Source organism: Loxodonta africana, chromosome 21 (assembly GCF_030014295.1).
Source record: "Loxodonta africana isolate mLoxAfr1 chromosome 21, mLoxAfr1.hap2, whole genome shotgun sequence".
In the NCBI taxonomy this organism is placed as follows: Eukaryota; Metazoa; Chordata; class Mammalia; order Proboscidea; family Elephantidae; genus Loxodonta; species Loxodonta africana.
The window spans coordinates 49724271-49741850 of NC_087362.1; the positions used below are offsets into that span (position 1 = coordinate 49724271).

Here is a 17580-nt window from a genome sequence, read left to right on the forward strand (position 1 = left end):
GCACATGTGTAGTGAGGGAGGGAATAGTAGGGAGGGCTGAAGATATCCTGTAGAAGTTTGAGGGGTGAGAACTCCAGGAGTATGAAACCCTCAAAATCAGCCTCAGATTGCCTTCTTCCACAGCTCCAAATGATACTCCAGCTCAACTGGGCTTAGTTCTGTGGTCATCGGAGGCTGGCTGTTCTGGCCACCCACCTTTGGGCAATGATATACAAAGCAGGTAGTAGTACAGAATCTGACTTGCCCTCTGCTGGCTTAGGGCACCCTGGATGTGATCCTGACCCTTCTGGGGATATGGGTATGAGAGCAGGTCCCCTTTAATCCCACAAATCTCTGCTCATCCTTGATCTTCACCAAGACCTCAGCCCAGAAGACCTGGACCTGATGGGGTTTTTACCAAGCTCTCTCCAGCTTCAAGGGGATTCAGGGTCCACCTTCTTCCTAGAGAGGCTGGCAGTCATAATCAGAGACATCTCTCCTGCTACTAGAGTTGTAAACCTACCCAGGGCAGAGGTCACCAGGTGTCAGAACAGACCTGAGCCCTCCCCTGTCTGCAGCTCACTTCCCCAAGGCAAGGCAGGGGGGAAGAGAACACGTGCCCTACAGGCCTTCCAAGAGAAGCTAGCCGAGAATACAGCTTCAGCAGTATTCTGCTTGCAACAACAGGTATTGCGGAGTTAGGGCAGAGGTGGGAGGGTGAGAAATGAGAGACAATGGGGCAGAGTAGTTTTTGATGCTCAGCCAACTGTTAAACTAATTAAAACAATTTAAACTGTTAAGAAAATTTTCGTGGTTTTATTGTATAATGAGGCATTGAAACATCTGAACAAATCAATATCTGGGCGGTGAGGCAGCTGCTTTCTCCTTCACTTCTTTGGGTTACTAGAGCAACTTGTCAGTAGATTTAAAAAACAAAACAAAAGACAACCTTTTGCATTACTTAGTCTTTCCAAGGCATGCGCTGGTACAACACAAACTTCTCCTGTCAGATGCAACTAGTCTAGTGTCCAAACATCATGCACAACACCTCGGTGGCAGTAGCGCACCGCGCCCACTCCCACTGTGGCCCTGCTCGTTTGTATATGATATTTGGAGCATCTGGCAGAGTGTGAATAGTATCGGGAAGAGGAGGGAGGAGGAAACAGCATGAGTGCCTGGCTGGGAGGAGGTCAGCCAAAGTTGTGCAGAGCAAGCCTGAACATGTCATTGGTGCAAACCCAAGCATCATTGATGTTCTTCAATAGGAACATCTGGTGAAAGCCCATGATGGGGTCTTCGTCGGCCTGTGAAGAAAGAGAAAATGGTTCAATAAGGGGACTGAACGATAGCAGGGGGGTTCAGTGATAGAACAGGGCAAAGAATGTTGACTTTGGGATCAGGCCCTACTGTCCTGGATTCAAATTCCAGTAGCTGAAGAGTACTCATGAATATGAACTGATTAAAAACATGAAATGTTGTACTGGGCAACAGCAGGGGCCAGTAGATGGCCGCTCACACTGTGATGCATTTCAAGTGCAGATGAATTCATCAGTTAGCTACAGCAACACAGCAGACAACACACCTGCCTCTGAGCCCGTCTTTGGGCACAAGTGATGACAATTTTGAAAGAATCCCAGAGTGCTCACCACATTGACATACAGTATCACAGCCTGTAAAGTAAATGTCTGAGAATGTCAGTCAGTCCAGCCCAGAGAAACTACCATTAACACTGTGGCCAAGAAAAAAGTATGTGAGAAGACATTAAAAACTGAGTTCACAATGTGATCATAGCTCTACAGGGAAAAAAAACAAAACAACCATTGGGTAATCTGTTTCCTGTCATGTAATATTGACATTTATAATGAAAGAGGAAAGTCAAACTGCAGAAAACCAGGGTGAGACCTAGTTGAGGTAGGAGTCCAGGAGCCCAGCTAACCAGCCTGGTGTCTAACATCACCTGTTTTTTGGGGAATTATCAGCAGGAAGAAGGCAAATCAATCTTTCGGGTGTTCTGAGTTGAAGAACCTAAAACCAGGTGGGAGGGGCCACTGTTTACGAACCCCAGCCAGGGTTCAGTGGGCACTGAGCTCCCTGGAGAGGCCTCCTCTACCCCCAGGGCCAATTCGGGCAGGGCATCCTGGCCAGGCAAGAGAAACTGGTAGAAACCAGGTCCCTCTGGGTCCACTGCAGAGGCCTAGGGGCCCCTCCACCCCTGTACGGGACCCAGAAAGCTGCCCCTCCCCATTCACCCAGCACAGCCTAGGGAGAAGGCATGTGGGTCTATTATTCTTAGCCCATCGTAACACAAAGGCCCAGAGGGTTGGGACCTGCCAAGGGGCAGTCAATTTGTCCTGCTTTGGGAAAAAGGAGGAGCTTTTTGGAAACTGAGACTATGACCTTGATCTGCTGGGGCACAACAGGTAGGAGTTCTGGGAGAGCCTCTGGGGGCTGAAGAGCCACAGGAAGGCTTTGAGGATCGCAGGTCCTGAGAAGGGTAGGGCAATGCAGAGAGAAGCAGGAGGGAGTTCCAGGACTCTGCTGTACCCAGCAGGCAGAAGACCCAGAATCCAGCCTGGAGAGTGGCAGCATAAACTCCACTAGGGGACTGCAGGCCCAACCACACCTCATGGCACCATGGCTCTGTCTTGCCCTCAGTCCTCCAGCTCTTCCTGTCTCTTTTCCAGAAAGGCTCTAGACAAGTGCTCTCTAACAGAACTTTCTGTGCATTGTCTAATAGGTAGCCACTAGCCACAGTGACTACTGAGCACTTGCGATATGGCTAGTGCACCTGAAGAACTGAATTTTTAATTTATTTTTAATGAACGCAATTTAAATGTTGCCACGTGCGGCCAGTGGCTATTGCATTGAATTATGTAGCTCTGGACGGTCACTTTGTCCGGGTGCCACATCCACAAGGAAGGCAGGGGGCTCAGGGCTCTTTCCTGCCAGGAACCCCTCCGTAGCACTGCAGTAGTGCTTTTACCTTGAGCTGGCCCACAACCATGCTGATGATGCAGCTATCTGGCGTGGGCTGATGGTCCTGCGCCGTGATGCTGTGCTGGATTTTCTGGAACGGAAGGCTCTGCGAGACAAAGAATAGGCAAGGGGCTCAGAGAGGGTAGCAGGGGCAGAGAAGTGGCTGCCTGCACCTGGCCCTGACCATTACTTACAGACAACTTCTCCACAATGGCAGCTTTCCCCTGGAACTGCTGTCCTTCCCATGTAAGGCATGACGCGTCAATCTGAAAAACGCACCAGAAACCCCAGGTCAAAGCACAAGAAGTAGGGCCGTGACCGCAGCTCTGAAAGGGTCTTGCTGGGGAAAGTGAATCCATACTTCATTTTCCCTGTCTGTAAAGAGGGGTTATGGGTAGCTTCCAAACTTTATATTATCGACAATTTCCTTAATGACACTCATTGCCCATGGGCCCAGTTAGAGACTGTTTAACAAAGTACACTTGCTAGGTAAGTCCAATTCCCAGTTTTTATTCAAGAATTCACGTGGCCACGGATATGCATGGGCCCTAGGATGGCTCAGCCAAAAGCCATCCTGTTGTGTGGTCAGTCAGCACTGGTCCCAGAGAAGCCATCGGAAATAACTCTGAAGGACTCCTTTTTCATCACCACCTCCAGGGCCCAGACTGAGTTCCACTGAGGCCCTTCCAGCTAGCCTTCTGGTTCAGGTAGGGAGGGAGGCCAACAAGACCTCTCAAGGCCCAGTCTGGGGCCTTCCCTATCCCAGACAGGCACATGCACCCACTAGTCCAGCTTCTCCCCTTCAAGTCCTCCCTTCCACAGCCTTCCTCGCAGAACTAAACAGTGCCTCTGCTACTTACCACCTATGACATTAGGCAAGTCACTTATTTTTCTGAGTCTCAGTTTTATAATATTCAAAGGGAAATGTGCTGAGATTTTTATGAAATGATGTACATAAAGTGCTCTTTTAGGACCCTGCTAACTCTCCTCTCTAGGTCAGGCCTGCTTTTATTGATTTTAAGAAGAAATGAGGCATTGAGCATTATGCTCTTTTAAGAACTAACTATATGGAATCAAATTGACAACAGCAACTCAAAAGGTTAGATAGGAATCTTAGGAGGCAGTGAGTTTATGTTAACGGGGCGGGGGGAACAACTCAGAGGGTGAGAATGGTTACACAACTCAAAGAATGTAATCAATGTCACAGAATTGTACGTGTAGAAATGGTTGATGTATGTTTTGCTATGTTTATTCTCAACAACAACAAATTAAAAAAAAAAAGACGTAATAAGGCAGAAGTGCCAGGATTCCACAGATCAATTCAAGTATTTTTTTTTAGTCTCTACCTACGATAATGAGGATCAACTCATACCTGTGCTGGACTTGGCCTCCACTGGTAAAATACTTTTCTTTTTCCCTCAACGGACCCTGACTTTCTGGAGGCAGAGACAGGAATTTGCCCATAGTCCAGTCAGGCTCTGAGGGTATGCTTGGATAACTCCTATCACCCCGACCCTGGGCAGACATGCTAGACAGTAGCCTGATCAATCACATTTCTGTGATGAAATCTTGGGCAGTGTCAAATACAAGTAGTTTTTGGTGTATAAGGACACCATTAAAAGAGCAGCAAACGATGCCTGCATAGAAGGGTTTCTCAGGTGACACACCAGTCTCCCTGGGCTAATCCTGCTTGTTTCCCATAGCATTCAAGGGCTTTTCAACCCCTAACAGGTAGCTACACCCAGGGCCTCCAGGAGAGCTCAGCTTTGTACTAGGATGCTCAAGGTTGCTGCCATCACAGGGCACCATGATCCCTGGCCTCTGCCCACTGCTGTCCCAACCTGAAACAGAGGTATGTCCCAGACGATGTGCCCTGCCAGGGTTCAAGTCACATGAAATGGCAAGGCCAGAATACACCTTGCTCAGTGTACCAGGACTCCCCACTCTTATGGAAGATGATAAAGTCGACAATGTTTAGACCAGATGGCTGGCCCAGACCTCAGGCCCCTTATCACATAGACAGAAGCTCAGAGGGTCCAGCCAAGTCCAACCAGGTCTGCCAGAACTTGTGCATGACCTGGATATACTGGCCCAAAACCCAAATTGATGCCCTGTGGCCCCACACTGGCCCTAGAGCTAGAGACTTACGTAAATTGCGCCTAGTTGGGTTCTGTCGTTATCAAATAACTGGTAGTAATGTTGAATGAAGCTGGATCCAATCTGTTCCCAAATTGGCTTGTCTCCCATTCTGGAGTGTTGCCCAGCCTTGCTGAAACCTGCAGGACCAGCAAGAGACAAGGAGGGAAGAGTTGGTACTGCACAAGCAGGAGGGGGCTGGCCGCTAGCTCTTCACTGACCCCTCAACCCTCCCTGGCCTCCTTGAGCAGGGAGTACTTTACTGAAAGGCCCTAGGGAACTGGTAAGAGACTCCTCCAAAGCCAAACCAGTGGTGGGAGCCTGGAAGTGGTATAGACTCAGCCTTTCCTTTGAGGACCTCCTGGTTGACAACACAAAGGGGTGTCAGGGTGGTGAAGCATACAAGATACAGGACAGGTGCTGAGGGTTGAGCCAGGGCCAAGGAACAGGCCCTTCTGTGCCCACTAAGGAGAGGGGCCTTTAAGGAGGAGCTAAGCACTCTCTCCGTATCTTTTCATTTAATCCTCTCAACAACTTGCAAAACCAGAGTTATTGCTATTCCTCCCACTTTGCAGACCAGGATCTACTGGATGTCTGAGTACGGAGTGTTTCTATGGCAGCTCTCAGGCCCCCTCCTCATCCTGTCAGTACTCAGCACTCAGGCCCCCAACACTGCCCCAGGGCTGTGCTGACAGGTATAGAAGACCCCGTGAGAAGGGGAAAGCTGGCTCCCCAAAAGCCACTTCCAAAAAGACCTGCAAGTGACCCCCAAGTCAAGAGAGCAGTTTAAATCTCTGTGGCTGGATGACATCCACCCTGGCCCGTTCTGGGGCATTTCTTCATTGATGAGAGTGACCCCCTGAACCACCCCACCAATCCCTACTGCTTCAGAACTAAAGGCATGAGTTCGGAGGCTCAGAGAATAGCCAAGAAGTGTGAGAGGGGAAATAGAGGTTGTGGGAGAGGGAAGCATGTCATGTCTTCACATCTCTCCTTTTCAGCACTGCCTCTATTCTAAGAAGCTGGCTCTTTTGGGTCGCTGAGGGGAGTCCTCCTTCCCAAAACTACAGAGACCATGGCCCCAGGGTGCTGGATGGGAAATCCAAGTACAAGATGAGAGAGCCACTCTGGCTTTGCTAGGTAGGGGCGCCACATCTCGCTGCAGGATGCCATGACAGCCACCCCATGTGTCATTCTCTAGTTGTCTCCAGCTGTTGGGGAGGCATCCTCTCTGCCCTGATAACAGGACTCTGAACCAAAGCAGTGAGGAGGAGGGCTCAACTCTGGCAGACGATAATTTGCAGTGGTGGAAGCTGATGCAAGTCGCTCCTCTTCTCAGGCAGGGCCTTAGCCTCCTCCTCTGTAAGATGGGGATGTTACCCAATGCTGCCAGTGGCTGTAAAGCTTCACTAACTAAACCTGGAAAAGCCCTCAGCTCAACATGCTAAGTGCTAGTTTCAGCCCTCGTCCCTGTGACCTCACCCAAGGCCAGAGAAGGCAGAGGGGAGGGGCAGTGTAGGGGACAGTGGCTTATCACCAGCCCAGCCAATCCCCAAGCATATGACCAACAATCCAGCCAATAAGGGGCCAGGAAAATGAGCCAGCTTTATTTTAGGTCCCTTAGGAGGTAATGGTACTAAAAATAGAACCTCTGTGCTGGGATGACTAAGAAATGTCCAGGAAAGTCTAAAACAAGCAGAAGAGGAGAAAGCTAGGACCCATCCATGCCTGCTACACAGGAACACAAAGTGTGTCCCAGTTCACATTCAGCCAAAAAGCAAACCAACAAATGGGAAAAGCATGGGACCAACATCTAGTCTCAGCTACACTGTCTTGGTCACATACGAACTTGAGTTTTATAAGGTAGAGCACAGATCTGTCTGCCCCCAGCATCTCTGTCCTTTCCACCCTAGGATCCACTAAGCTTAGTTCACTAACTGAGGCTTGCCCCTGCTGCGTCCCCCCCTCACCCCAACCAAGACACCCTGGCAGCCCTGAGAGCTCTTGGCAAAGGACTGGGCTAGGCTGGAGGAATGGATGAGGGCCATCTCTCCCTCTGCCCTTAGCTCAGAGCAAGACTGGGCAGCCCTTGGTGGAGGTCTTAGAGAAAGAGTATGCCAATCAGGAGAAATAGCATCGGCAAATGTCTGGGGGCATGAGAAGAAGAGATGAGAGCAAGAAACCAGAACACTGGAGATGAAGAGTAGAAACTAACGGTGGAAGCTGATCTGCAGACAAGAAAAGTGCCACCATGTGCTGGGATGGTGGGGCAGAGGAAGTGTGGGAATGTTTTTTCCTTTTTCAGTATTGCTCTTAACGGTGTAATAAATTTATAGTACAAACAGAAAATCTATTTGGCAGGGAAGAGGGATAGAGGGATAAAGAGGGATGGAGGTTCCTTTGGTCTGGTGGGGTGGGCAGGGCAGAGTGGACTGGAGTGAGCTCTCCTGAGGGACAGGCCAACTTTGGGTTCCCAAAGTTTAAGAAGGAACCTTTGAAACTAGGGGCCCACTGTGGCCAACACCAACCTCTCAGAGGCCTGCTTGACCTTCCTGTGTTTATTTCCATGTAGTGATCCCACAGCCAGGGGGTCAGATTCCGCTTTACAGATAAGAACAGTGAGGTGCAGCGAAGTGGAGGTCTTGCTCCAAGCTTTCCAGTACATCATCGCTGACAGCTGGGTCCTTCCTCTGGCCAAGGCCAATGCTTTCCTTCTGCTAACTCTGGGCAACCCTGAAAGCTAAAACACAAAGCTGGCCATGGCCCTCCCCTGGCCTTTGGGTTAAAGGCCAAACCCCTGAGCACCACCATCCATACTTGTCCCTGCCTCCCTAGCCATTCCCTCCTACCTTGATCCAGATCCACGCACAAACACCAGACCCCACTGGGTGCTCATCCACTGAGTTTTTGCACAGGCAAGTCCCCCTGCCGGGATGCCCTCCCTTCCCTCATCTGCCTGGTCAGTTCCAGCTCCTCCTTCAAGTCACATTTCAGGTCCCAACTATTTGGGGTCTTCATCCCAGACTCAAACACTGACCTCCAACCCCACTCTAGGCTGTGTTCTCCTTTATGTGTAAATCCATCTGCCACACCCAGGGGCCACTCCTCTGCCTGGGAGCTCTCTGGCTCTGGGCTCCATTGTGGTTCTGGCCCACCTCCCCCAACCCCTCTCCCCCCAGAGTACAGCAAACTGCAAGATTTATGGCTTCTGGTTCCAACTATTATGCTAGATCCACCTTCCACCTCCCTCAACTCGAGACACGGAGGCAGCATTCCGGAGTCCAAAAAAAGAATCAGGGTGCAAATCCCCCTTTCAATCCCCATGCTATATAAAGGAGGGGTTCAGGCCAGGCTGGCAGGGTGCTCCCCAGGATGGCCAGCAAGCCCTGACCTTGTTTCTAATACATTTACTGTGTAAATAACATGCCCAGGCAGAAACAAAACGTCAAGGCTCAGTAGTGGGTTGACCGGAATGAACAAGAAAAGAAAAAGTGGAGTGAAGGAACAGGCTTTCTCACTAGGGGAAGAGCAATTAGGAGTATATAGCAAGGTGTAGGAAACCCTGGTGGTGTAGTGGTTAAGTGCTGCGGCTGCTAACCAAGAGGTCGGGAGTTCAAATCCACCAGGCACTCCTCAGAAACTCTATGGGGCAGTTCTGCCCTGTCCTATAGGGTCACTGTGAGTCGGAATCGACGCGACGGCAGTGGGTTGGGTTTGGTTTTGGTAGCAAGGTATATACAAATTTTTGTATGAGAGACTGACTTGATTTGTAAACTTTCACTTAAAGCACAAAATTAAAAAAAAAAAAAAAAAGTGGCCTCACACCAAACTGGGGACTGACCTTCATGACGGCTTCTCCTACAGCTCTCCCAAGAGGGCTGCCGACCACACCATCTCCTGCTTTACCCCAACAGTCCGCAGGCCGACTAAGACCAGGCTCCACGAGGAGCAGAAATGACCTCAATGACCTCTTGCCCACTGAGCATCAGCCTTTGCTGACCATTAGGTCTCTATAGTTGCAAAGACCCTCTAAAGAATGTCTTAAGCATTGTGGCTCTCACCCCAAATTTGCACAGATACGGAGGTGTCCCAGCCTTGTGAAAAATTTCAGGTTGTTTCAGACTTGAAGTTCAGTCATAGGCCCCAGGTAAAATTTCTGGCCCAGGAGATCTATTAAGCAACAGAAAAACTTCATTTTTATCCTCAAATTCTGGGTCAGTGTTTCCAAAGACAAAGCTCTTGAAATATCAATGTCTGGCTGATGACTACATCCCATTTTCACTAATGCTTACTAGGTGTAGAAATGTACTAAGGGCTTCATATGCATTTGCCCTAAACACCACCCTGTGAGTAAGGTACACTCCATGTCAGGGGTGGTCAGTGAGGTTAGCTAACCTGTTCAAGGTCACCAGTCTGGTAGATGGTGGAATGGAATAACCTGGTTTAGTGGACTCCAGAGCTAGGACTCCCAACAATACCCTGGTCTGGAGATAAAAAACAGTCCACACCAGTGAGAGCAGTGTTCCTGGCATGTAGGGCTGAAGCCAGGGCCTCTGAGAGGGGCAACACAGCCCTGAACCAGGGCTTCTGCCTCCAAGCAAAGGTACCAGGCAGGAGATTTCCACACTAAACCCACCAGCCCAAACAATGGATGTTTTCATGGGGGATGACCTCACAGCTTTCCCAAACCTTCAAAGTAGAGGTAGATCCTGGCCTAGCCAGACCTGGGGCAGGGACAGCGGTAAAAGAGCAATGGGAAAGGGGATGTCATCACCTCCAGGCTGGCACACAGAACAGCTCGCGTGCCTGATGGGCCATCACCAAGGCCTACAGGAGACGCCAGCAGATGTGCCAAACCCACAGTGGGGCCCTTGAAATTAGCTACCAACCCGGTTATGCTGCAGGCCAGGCCCTAAAAACAGCCCTGCTGCATGGGGCCTAGGAAAAGCTCCTCTAACAGAGAGACTGACAGCCAAACACGGCTTAAACCTCATGGGCTTCATTCAAGTATGCAAGACCAAATGGGCAACACCTGCCCAAAAGCAAAGAAGGCAGGAAGGGGCAGGAAAACCAGACGACGGTCATGGAGAACTCAGGGTAGAAGGGGAAAATGAGACAGTGCTGACACACTGAACAGACTGCAACCAATGTCACAAAACAATTTCTGTATAAATTTTTGAATGAAAAACTAATTTGCACTATAAACTTTCACCTAAAACAACAAAATTAAGAAAACAAAGAAAATAAATCTGTAGATTGTTTAAAAAAACAAAAGAATGGTACCTAGGTCCAAATGTGATATAAACATATACAATTACAGTAAATTATTATTATACATATAAATTCTTTCAATATTTGATTAAGAAGGCTGCGCTAATAAAGCACAATGGAATGAAAAAAAAAACCATGGGCCCACGTATTGGAGAGGAGAGGAGAAAGCTGTCACCAAGGACAAGAAGACACTGCAGGGTGTCTCTCCTTTAGGAACCAACTGCTCCCCTGATTTCATGGTCTGAGGGGTGCTATGTATCCTGTCCATGGCCCTCCAATGATTTCCTCTTGCACCAGGAATACAGTCCTAACCACTTCTCCTGCTTATAATGGCCCTGGGCCCTGGGTGACTGGACCCTACCAGCTCTCCAACCTCATCTCCTGCCACTCGCTTCCTCCCTCCTCTGCAGCCACATTGGGCACCTTCCTGTTTCTGGAACATGCTGGGCCTGTTTTCACCCTAGGACTTTGCAACTGTTAATCCTTCTACCTGGATCACTCTTCCCCCTAAACCATCACGTGTCTTGGCCCCTTGTCATGTGTCAAACGTCACCTCCTCAGATGCCTTCCCTGACCACTCGGTCTAAAGTAGCTGCCCTAGTCAATCATTTTACCATCTTATATCATCTTCTTAGCATTTATCACTGTATGAGATCATCACACTTACATATTTACTTACGATTTGTCTCCCTGACCAGGGCAGGCGCCATGTCTACCATAGTCACCCCTGTTTCCATGGTGCCTGGCCCAACCCTCAAAATCTATTTGTTGTCTAAGTTTATGAATGTGTAGGAGGTTGGCTGAGAGGCCTGCCCTTCTTCTCTGAAGAAGTGAGTCCTCGGCAAAGCCAGGTCAATTTAAGTGGCCGAGAGACCCATTTCCCCTCCACCTACACCTCTTGTCCAAGTAGTCAGGAAATAATCTTCTGTTGTGCACCCAGTCATCTGTCTGTCTGAGGTCATGTGGTAAGTGGGGCCTGGCCCTGACTCTCTTTCTCAGTCCCAAGGCCCTGCACACCTGAGGAGCAGCTGAGGCTGAACAGCAAGCACACAGCCCCACGCTCAAGCCTGGTCTCTAGTTCTGCCTCATCTCTCCTAGTAGTATCACCCTCTGACACAGTCTCCTCATCTGTAAGGGGAAATCAACTGAAGGTATAAAGCAGGACCAGCTGTTTAAGGAGTTATTGCCATTTCCTAAGGGAACACTAGGTCAACAGCAAGCAAGAGGATGGGTATATTGGCCTCTTTCAGGACATAGTACACCATGAAGCAAGCTTCAACTAGGAATGGCAACTGCCCAGCCCACAACTCCCCTGCTTCCCTGAAATCTGCAGAGTAATCAGCCAACGTCTGGTGCCCAGACGGCTGGTCAGGAAAGAATAGTTTCCTGGGGCAGACACCTAGGGCCTAGGCATTCCAGCACCCCAAGGGCCTTTTCCCCTTCTTCCACTTGGAGAGAGGGCTCCAGAGCCACTGAGCTGTCCCTGCTGTTCCAGAAGCCAAATCCCGAAGCCTGTATTCTGGTCTCTCTGCTCTGCACTTATTCACTCCCTGGGTAATCTCCCTTTCCTGGGTGGCTGAGACAATCTCTGGGGTTCCTGTCCTTCCACACAGCTTGCATCCATGAGCTGACTTCCCAGGCTATGAACTTCCCAATCAGGTACACATGGACTTGGCTTCCCCAATGGGGCCTGAAGCTCCTAAGTGACCACCTCTGTGGTTAGCCATCACCACGCCTGCCCAACACTGCTGTGATACCAAGATAAGTAGGCAAATAAACGGATGAATGTGGCGTCCACAGGGTGGTGGAGGGAGTGCCTCCTGTAGCCGAATACTTAATGTGTATTCTCTCATTTGGGTCTCACAACAAGCCCTGTAAAGCTGGTATAATTACCTTCATTTTGTAGATGAAGCAACTGTGGCTCTAAGAGGTTAAGAGAGAATTCAAGATCACAAAAGGCCACTGGCATAGCCAGCATTAGAATGACCACAAAATGGCCTGGAATGGAACAGCTGAGGGCCAATGGGAGTACCAGAAAGCGCACAGGTGGCAAAATCCGGTGACAAGGAACAAAGCCCCAGCCTTTTTTTCCCCTCTGAAATCAGCAAGCTGTACACTCCTCGAGATGGAAAGCACCTGGGTACATACTCAGCCCATCAGAGCAGGTTTACACCACAGGAACAACTGAGAACTTGCATTCTCCTGTGTCTGAAACTATCTGCAAGTGGAACTAGTTTCTACACAGAAGTCCTTCCAGGGGGGCAGCAGGCTTTCCAGTTTCTGCCCTGGTGAGACCCAGGGCCTTGGAGAGAGTACCTGAGTCTTCAAGAAACAAACACCCCAGAATCCCCTAGTTTTCTGAGGCTACTGAAGCAGACAGCCCTTAGTTCTCCATCTCCAAGGTAGCACCCTCTCCAGCCTGGGGTCTTAGGGAACTGGAACACAGGAGGTACCCGCAACAAATAAGGATTAAGGCCCAGAGCAGTGAGGGGAAGTTCTCAACCTCAGCAGGTCAGCCAGCAGTGGGAGCCCTGGGGCCTGTTAGCAGGGCCATCCCTGGCCCTCCTGTGTCCCTGTTTCCTGCCACTGTGAGACATCCCCAGCCACAATCAGACCTGAGCAATCGTATTCTACCCTGAAGAGCCCACTCCAACCGACAGGGTGAGAACAGAGATGGCGACAGGGTGAGAACAGAGATGGCGCAACACAGGCCTGATGACCAGGATGAAAAGAATGGTCACATCACATGGGCCTGGAAGTCACTTCAGGAATAACCCACACACAGCTGCCTCCCTCAGGGAGGGATTCAAGAATTCCTGCCACATGTGGTCAAAGCAAGTGAATCACAGAATGCCAAAGGTGGGGAAAGGGTAACCTACTCAAATCCAACCCCAAGCACACAAACAACACCTTCAAAAAGACCATCAGGTAGTTCAGCTCAATGCCAGCCCATAGAAATCTTACCCAACTTTTAATGTCCATCCTGTGGAACACTTTTTAGAACTATCTCACTCTCCCCAAAAAAGGACACAGACTCAAAATCAAATCCACTGCTGTCAAGCTGATTCCGACTCATAGTGGCTCTATAGGACAAAGAACTGCCCCACAGGGTTTCCAAGGCTGTATATCTTTATGGAAGCAGAATGCCACATCTTTCTCCCATAAGCGGCTGGTGAGTTTGAACCACCAACCTTTCAGTTAGGAGCCAAGTGCTTAACCACTGTGCAACCAAGGCTGCTTGGATGAGCTGAACTGGACTCTAATACCAGGATTATCAGCATTTCTGATGCCCCTGCTGGCTCCTGTCCCTACCTAACCCCCCAGGTCAGGGCCATCTGTCGAAGGGACACCCAAGGAGCCCCCTTGGCCAGGTTTGTTGGACCTTCCACCTCTGGGAAGGGTTCCTCTGTCTCTCACCCTGGGAAGACACCCTGATGGGTACCACTTCTGAAGCAGCTACTCAGCACTTGAATAAACGTGACTATGAAAGAATCTCAGCGAAAAGAGCAAAAGCCACAAACCCAGTCTCCAGTCAGGGCACTGGAAGGCCACAAAGAAATGCTGGTGAGATTCCCACCACTGTGAGCACATCCAGCAAAGATCCCTGGGGAAGGCAGTGGCTAGACTCAAGTTAGAGCAATTTGGAGTGGTGACAGCCTTGCTCAAGGGACCCCAGACCCTCCTGGGCCCACACTGGAGGTATACCACTCTGAGGTTACTGCCAGGCACTGGAGAGGACAGTGGGCCCTCTAACAGCCTTTCCTCTTTGGTACTCCAATCATTCAAGTCTCCTGTTCTTGGCAGAGCTAAGAGCTCCTGTAGGTTCCTTCGACTTAGTCTTGAGCACCCACCTAATACCAACGTCACTCCTGTCTACCCACTATACTGTGACCTCCTTCTCCTAGCACCAGAAAAGGGCAGAATTCATTTTTCTACCTCCAGCCTCATCCCAGAGCCTGACACACAGAGACAGCCCAAAAAACAGCTGCTGAATAAAACAGATCATTGGTAAGAAAGAAGGAAAATAGAGTTTCAATGCCTCACTAATGAAATTCTAGAATTTTTTATATAAGGTGCTTTCCAATTCCAAAATTTGAGAATTCTGGGTCTCTCTTAAATCATTCATCCCAACCCAATTCACCAACTGCAAAGACAGTAGATGTGGCTTGGAGAAGAGATGTGGGCTTGAAGTCACTAAGAGACCTAGTTTTGAGCCAGCTGAGAACCCAGGCATCGTGACACCTTGTCCTCATACTTGTGCAGCCATATCCCAACTGCCCCACACCAGGCCCCACTTCCCAAATCAGCCCTGCATGAATATGGGCCATAGACAGATCCTGGAGAATTCAAGGTTCTCCTCTTATCTCTGAGATCCAGATGGTGTACCAAGTTCCAGGAAGGTCAAGAACTTTTGGGAGTCAGAATGCCAAGCAATGCCAAGATAACCCCAGACAGAGAAGATACAGGAAACTTCTAGAGGATTGGAATGAGAAGGAACCTGAATTCCTCCTATTCCTGGGTAACCTTGGCATATCTTTTCACCCTGAAGAAAAGATATAATTTCTTCAAGTCACCCAGGGCCTTGGAATGTGTGAACTCAGCCACAGCCATAAATCTAGCTCACCTGAAACCTGTGCCCTAGAAAGAACTAATCTAGACAATCTAGAGAGGATCTTGAAACAACTGCTTCCAGCACTAAGAGACTCTACCTCATTGACCCTATGTGTGCCTTGTTGCCCACCCACACTGGCAAACCAGGGCTTTCATAAGCTTGCTGGATAAACCTGATTTCCATGTATTCATGGGTCAGTATACAAAATAGGAAAACTGAGTTTAGGGAAAGGCAGGCCCTAGTGAGGAGTTCTGTGCAGCAACTTTGCCTGCTCTCCTTGACCAGGGAGAATGACTAGGCAGAGCAATTCAACTGCAGGAAAACTTCCAAGGCGAGAACCAAATGACCAAAAGAAATGTCACCTGGTTATGCTCAAGAGTAATAGAGAGAGAGAGACATAACGAGAAAAAGAAGCAGGCCAGGGGCAGCAGCAATCTGCTTTATGGGTCCAACTCAGCCCTCCTAAGAGACCTGGCATCCTGCTTGCTGCTGAGGCCAGGTTTGCAAGAACTATGGCTTTGAAGCTGCAGTGGGTCAGAGGAATCAAGGCTTGACAAGCTACCTCTTCCCCAAGTCCTACTATCGTCTCTGGACTGGTCCCTGAATTTATCATCACTCAGTCAGAAGTACCTTTACAGAACCTGCCAAAGAGCACTCTCAGGTCAAATACACCCCTTCTCTCAAAACTCAATGGGGTCCCTGGAGCTATCACTAAGGACAATTTCCCAAGGTTCATAGGCAACTCCAGTCATCGGGAACTGAGCAAGCAAGGGGACCCCTGACTCTGCAGCTTCTCCAGCCCTACTTCTGCCAGGCTTCAGAAGGGCCCCACAGATTCTGAATATAAGCCCTACAGTTCAAATGTGCCCCAAGTGCAAGGTCCCTCTTCCTTCACATGGGGCTGACTGACCTCAGCCCTGGATTCTACTTTGCCCTCCATTAAATCCCACCTTAACACTCCCATTCTTATGGACAATCATCCTCCCGTGAGAAGTTCCATGCAGACTTGGGGCGATGCATATGTGCCTGAGACGTCTAATATGCCTTGGAGACTCACACATCTACTCTCACCTCCTTGGCTACCTTCTTCCTTTCTTCCACTAACAACGGCTCCTTCCTCTCTTCTTCCACTAATACGGCCGGCCAATCCACCCACAGCTGGGGCCTGGTTACTGATAAAAAAAAAAAAAAGGCGGGTGCTGGGCCTATCGGCCGGCGCCGCTGCACCCCTCAACAGCATCGGGCCCAGATCTTCCACGGCTGGCTGGGGGTAAAGTCCCACATGGGACCCCGTGCGATCCCAGATTTCCAGACTCTACCCTTCACGCAAGAGGACCTACGGCGTGGGTTCCAAGGAGAGGCCAGCGGGTTTCGTGCACTCCCGGATGGCAGACAGGCAGGGGAACGTTCACCTACACCGTAGCCAGGCTACGGTCGAGCACCAGGTGAGGGTCCTAAGCCCAGGCAGCGGCAGGCTAACGCCCTTACCCATGCTGACTCCGGAGCGAGCCGGGTAGCGCTGCCCATCTCCGGATCCTTAGCAGGCGAGTGGCAAAAAGCAGGGCCAGGGTCGGCCCGCTAGTCTGCCTGCAGAGCTTGCGGGAATTGGGCAGGCTGGGCCAGGCTAAACGGGGCGGGGCCCGGAGAGCCCCATCCGGGTGGTCCGGACCAGAGAAAAAGGCCTGACCAGGGTGCAGATCGGTGCATCTGCGCAGCAGGCGCGGGACTGCCCCGATGGGCGCCTGGTGGGTTCTCCCTGCGTTCCTCCCAGCCACCGCCTCAGAGGACCGGCGGGAGGCGGAGCCGCACGCGACACATGGCCCCGACCCCGCGCGGTTTCGGGCCGCCGGGGGGGAGGGGAGGGGCCGCCGGCGACTCGCAGCGGAAGCTCCGGACGGCCCGGAGCGCGGCTCCTGCGGCCCAGCCCCGGCCCCGGCGCTTTGGACCCGACACTCACCCGAAGGGCTGGCACGATGGCGGCGGCAGCGGCGGCGGCACCCCAGCGCGGTCTGCGACCGACTGTCCCTTCCCCCTTGCCTTCCCTCGCCCGCCCCGCAGCACTCTGGGAGACACAGTCCCGTCGCACTCCTTTTTGGTATAGGTGCGCCACGAGAAAACTACAGTTCCCGGCGTGCTACGCGCCGTGGCCCACAGACGGTCTGCAGCGCGGGAGGTGAGGCTAAGCCGGGAAAGGTGGCTGCCGGGGCGAGCCCCTGAGAATTGTGGTCTAGCGGAAGCCTCTGGAACACCGGAGGTTGGCGCCTGGCTCGGATCAGGGCTGAGTTGTCGCCCGGTCCCAGCCTGCCCGGCCCCGCCCAGGCTGCGCTGCCGATGGAGGTTAGCTCCGCCTCCATGCGAGCCCAGCCTGGCCCAGCTGCCCCTCCCTGGGCCCCTGGGCTGTTTCCGCTCGCGAACCTCCCCCCCCCCGCCCCTTTGGGGCTCGCCGGGTGTTCGCCGTGCGGCCTCAGCCGATCGGGGCGGGACCCACAGCTTCTGCTGTCTCAGTATTCCGCGCCCTGTCCTGGGGCCAGCTGGACCCAAAGCTGGTTTTCGGCGGGCGAAGCTATCCGGGCTGGACACTCCAATGTTCCTGTGGTGGGGGTCGT

General features: G+C 51.1%; 1 protein-coding gene across 4 annotated transcripts; it reads right to left on the reverse strand.

Annotated features, from left to right (window-relative positions):
* Positions 1 to 775: 775 nt before the first annotated feature.
* Positions 776 to 17252, reverse strand: NUTF2 (nuclear transport factor 2). 4 transcript variants are annotated; one of them, XM_010596750.3, is made up of 6 exons: positions 16932 to 17252; positions 16046 to 16146; positions 5104 to 5231; positions 3150 to 3221; positions 2963 to 3061; positions 776 to 1283 (listed from the first exon to the last, which is right to left on the reverse strand). In XM_010596750.3, the coding sequence occupies exons 3-6, from the start codon at positions 5200 to 5202 to the stop codon at positions 1170 to 1172; spliced, it is 384 nt and encodes a 127-aa protein (XP_010595052.1). In that variant the 5' UTR covers positions 5203 to 5231; positions 16046 to 16146; positions 16932 to 17252; the 3' UTR covers positions 776 to 1169. The 4 variants fall into 4 exon arrangements, with proteins under 4 accessions (XP_010595052.1, XP_010595051.1, XP_010595050.1 ...); XM_010596749.3 differs by lacking the exon at positions 16046 to 16146 and having other exon boundaries at positions 16932 to 17034; XM_010596748.3 differs by lacking the exons at positions 16046 to 16146; positions 16932 to 17252 and adding an exon at positions 16463 to 16553.
* Between the last annotated feature and the right edge of the window lie 328 nt (positions 17253 to 17580).

Bases quoted from the DNA above. Each gene is read 5' to 3' on its own strand.
- NUTF2 (XM_003417026.4), bottom strand. From the start codon at position 7,659: ATGGAAATAAACACAGGAAGGTCAAGCAGGCCTCTGAGAG. The intron at 3,222-5,103 runs GTAAGTCTCTAG...TGCGTTTTTCAG, and splicing joins CCCAACTAGGCGCAATTTAC to ATTGACGCGTCATGCCTTAC. The intron at 3,062-3,149 runs GTAAGTAATGGT...TTTGTCTCGCAG, and splicing joins CCATTGTGGAGAAGTTGTCT to AGCCTTCCGTTCCAGAAAAT.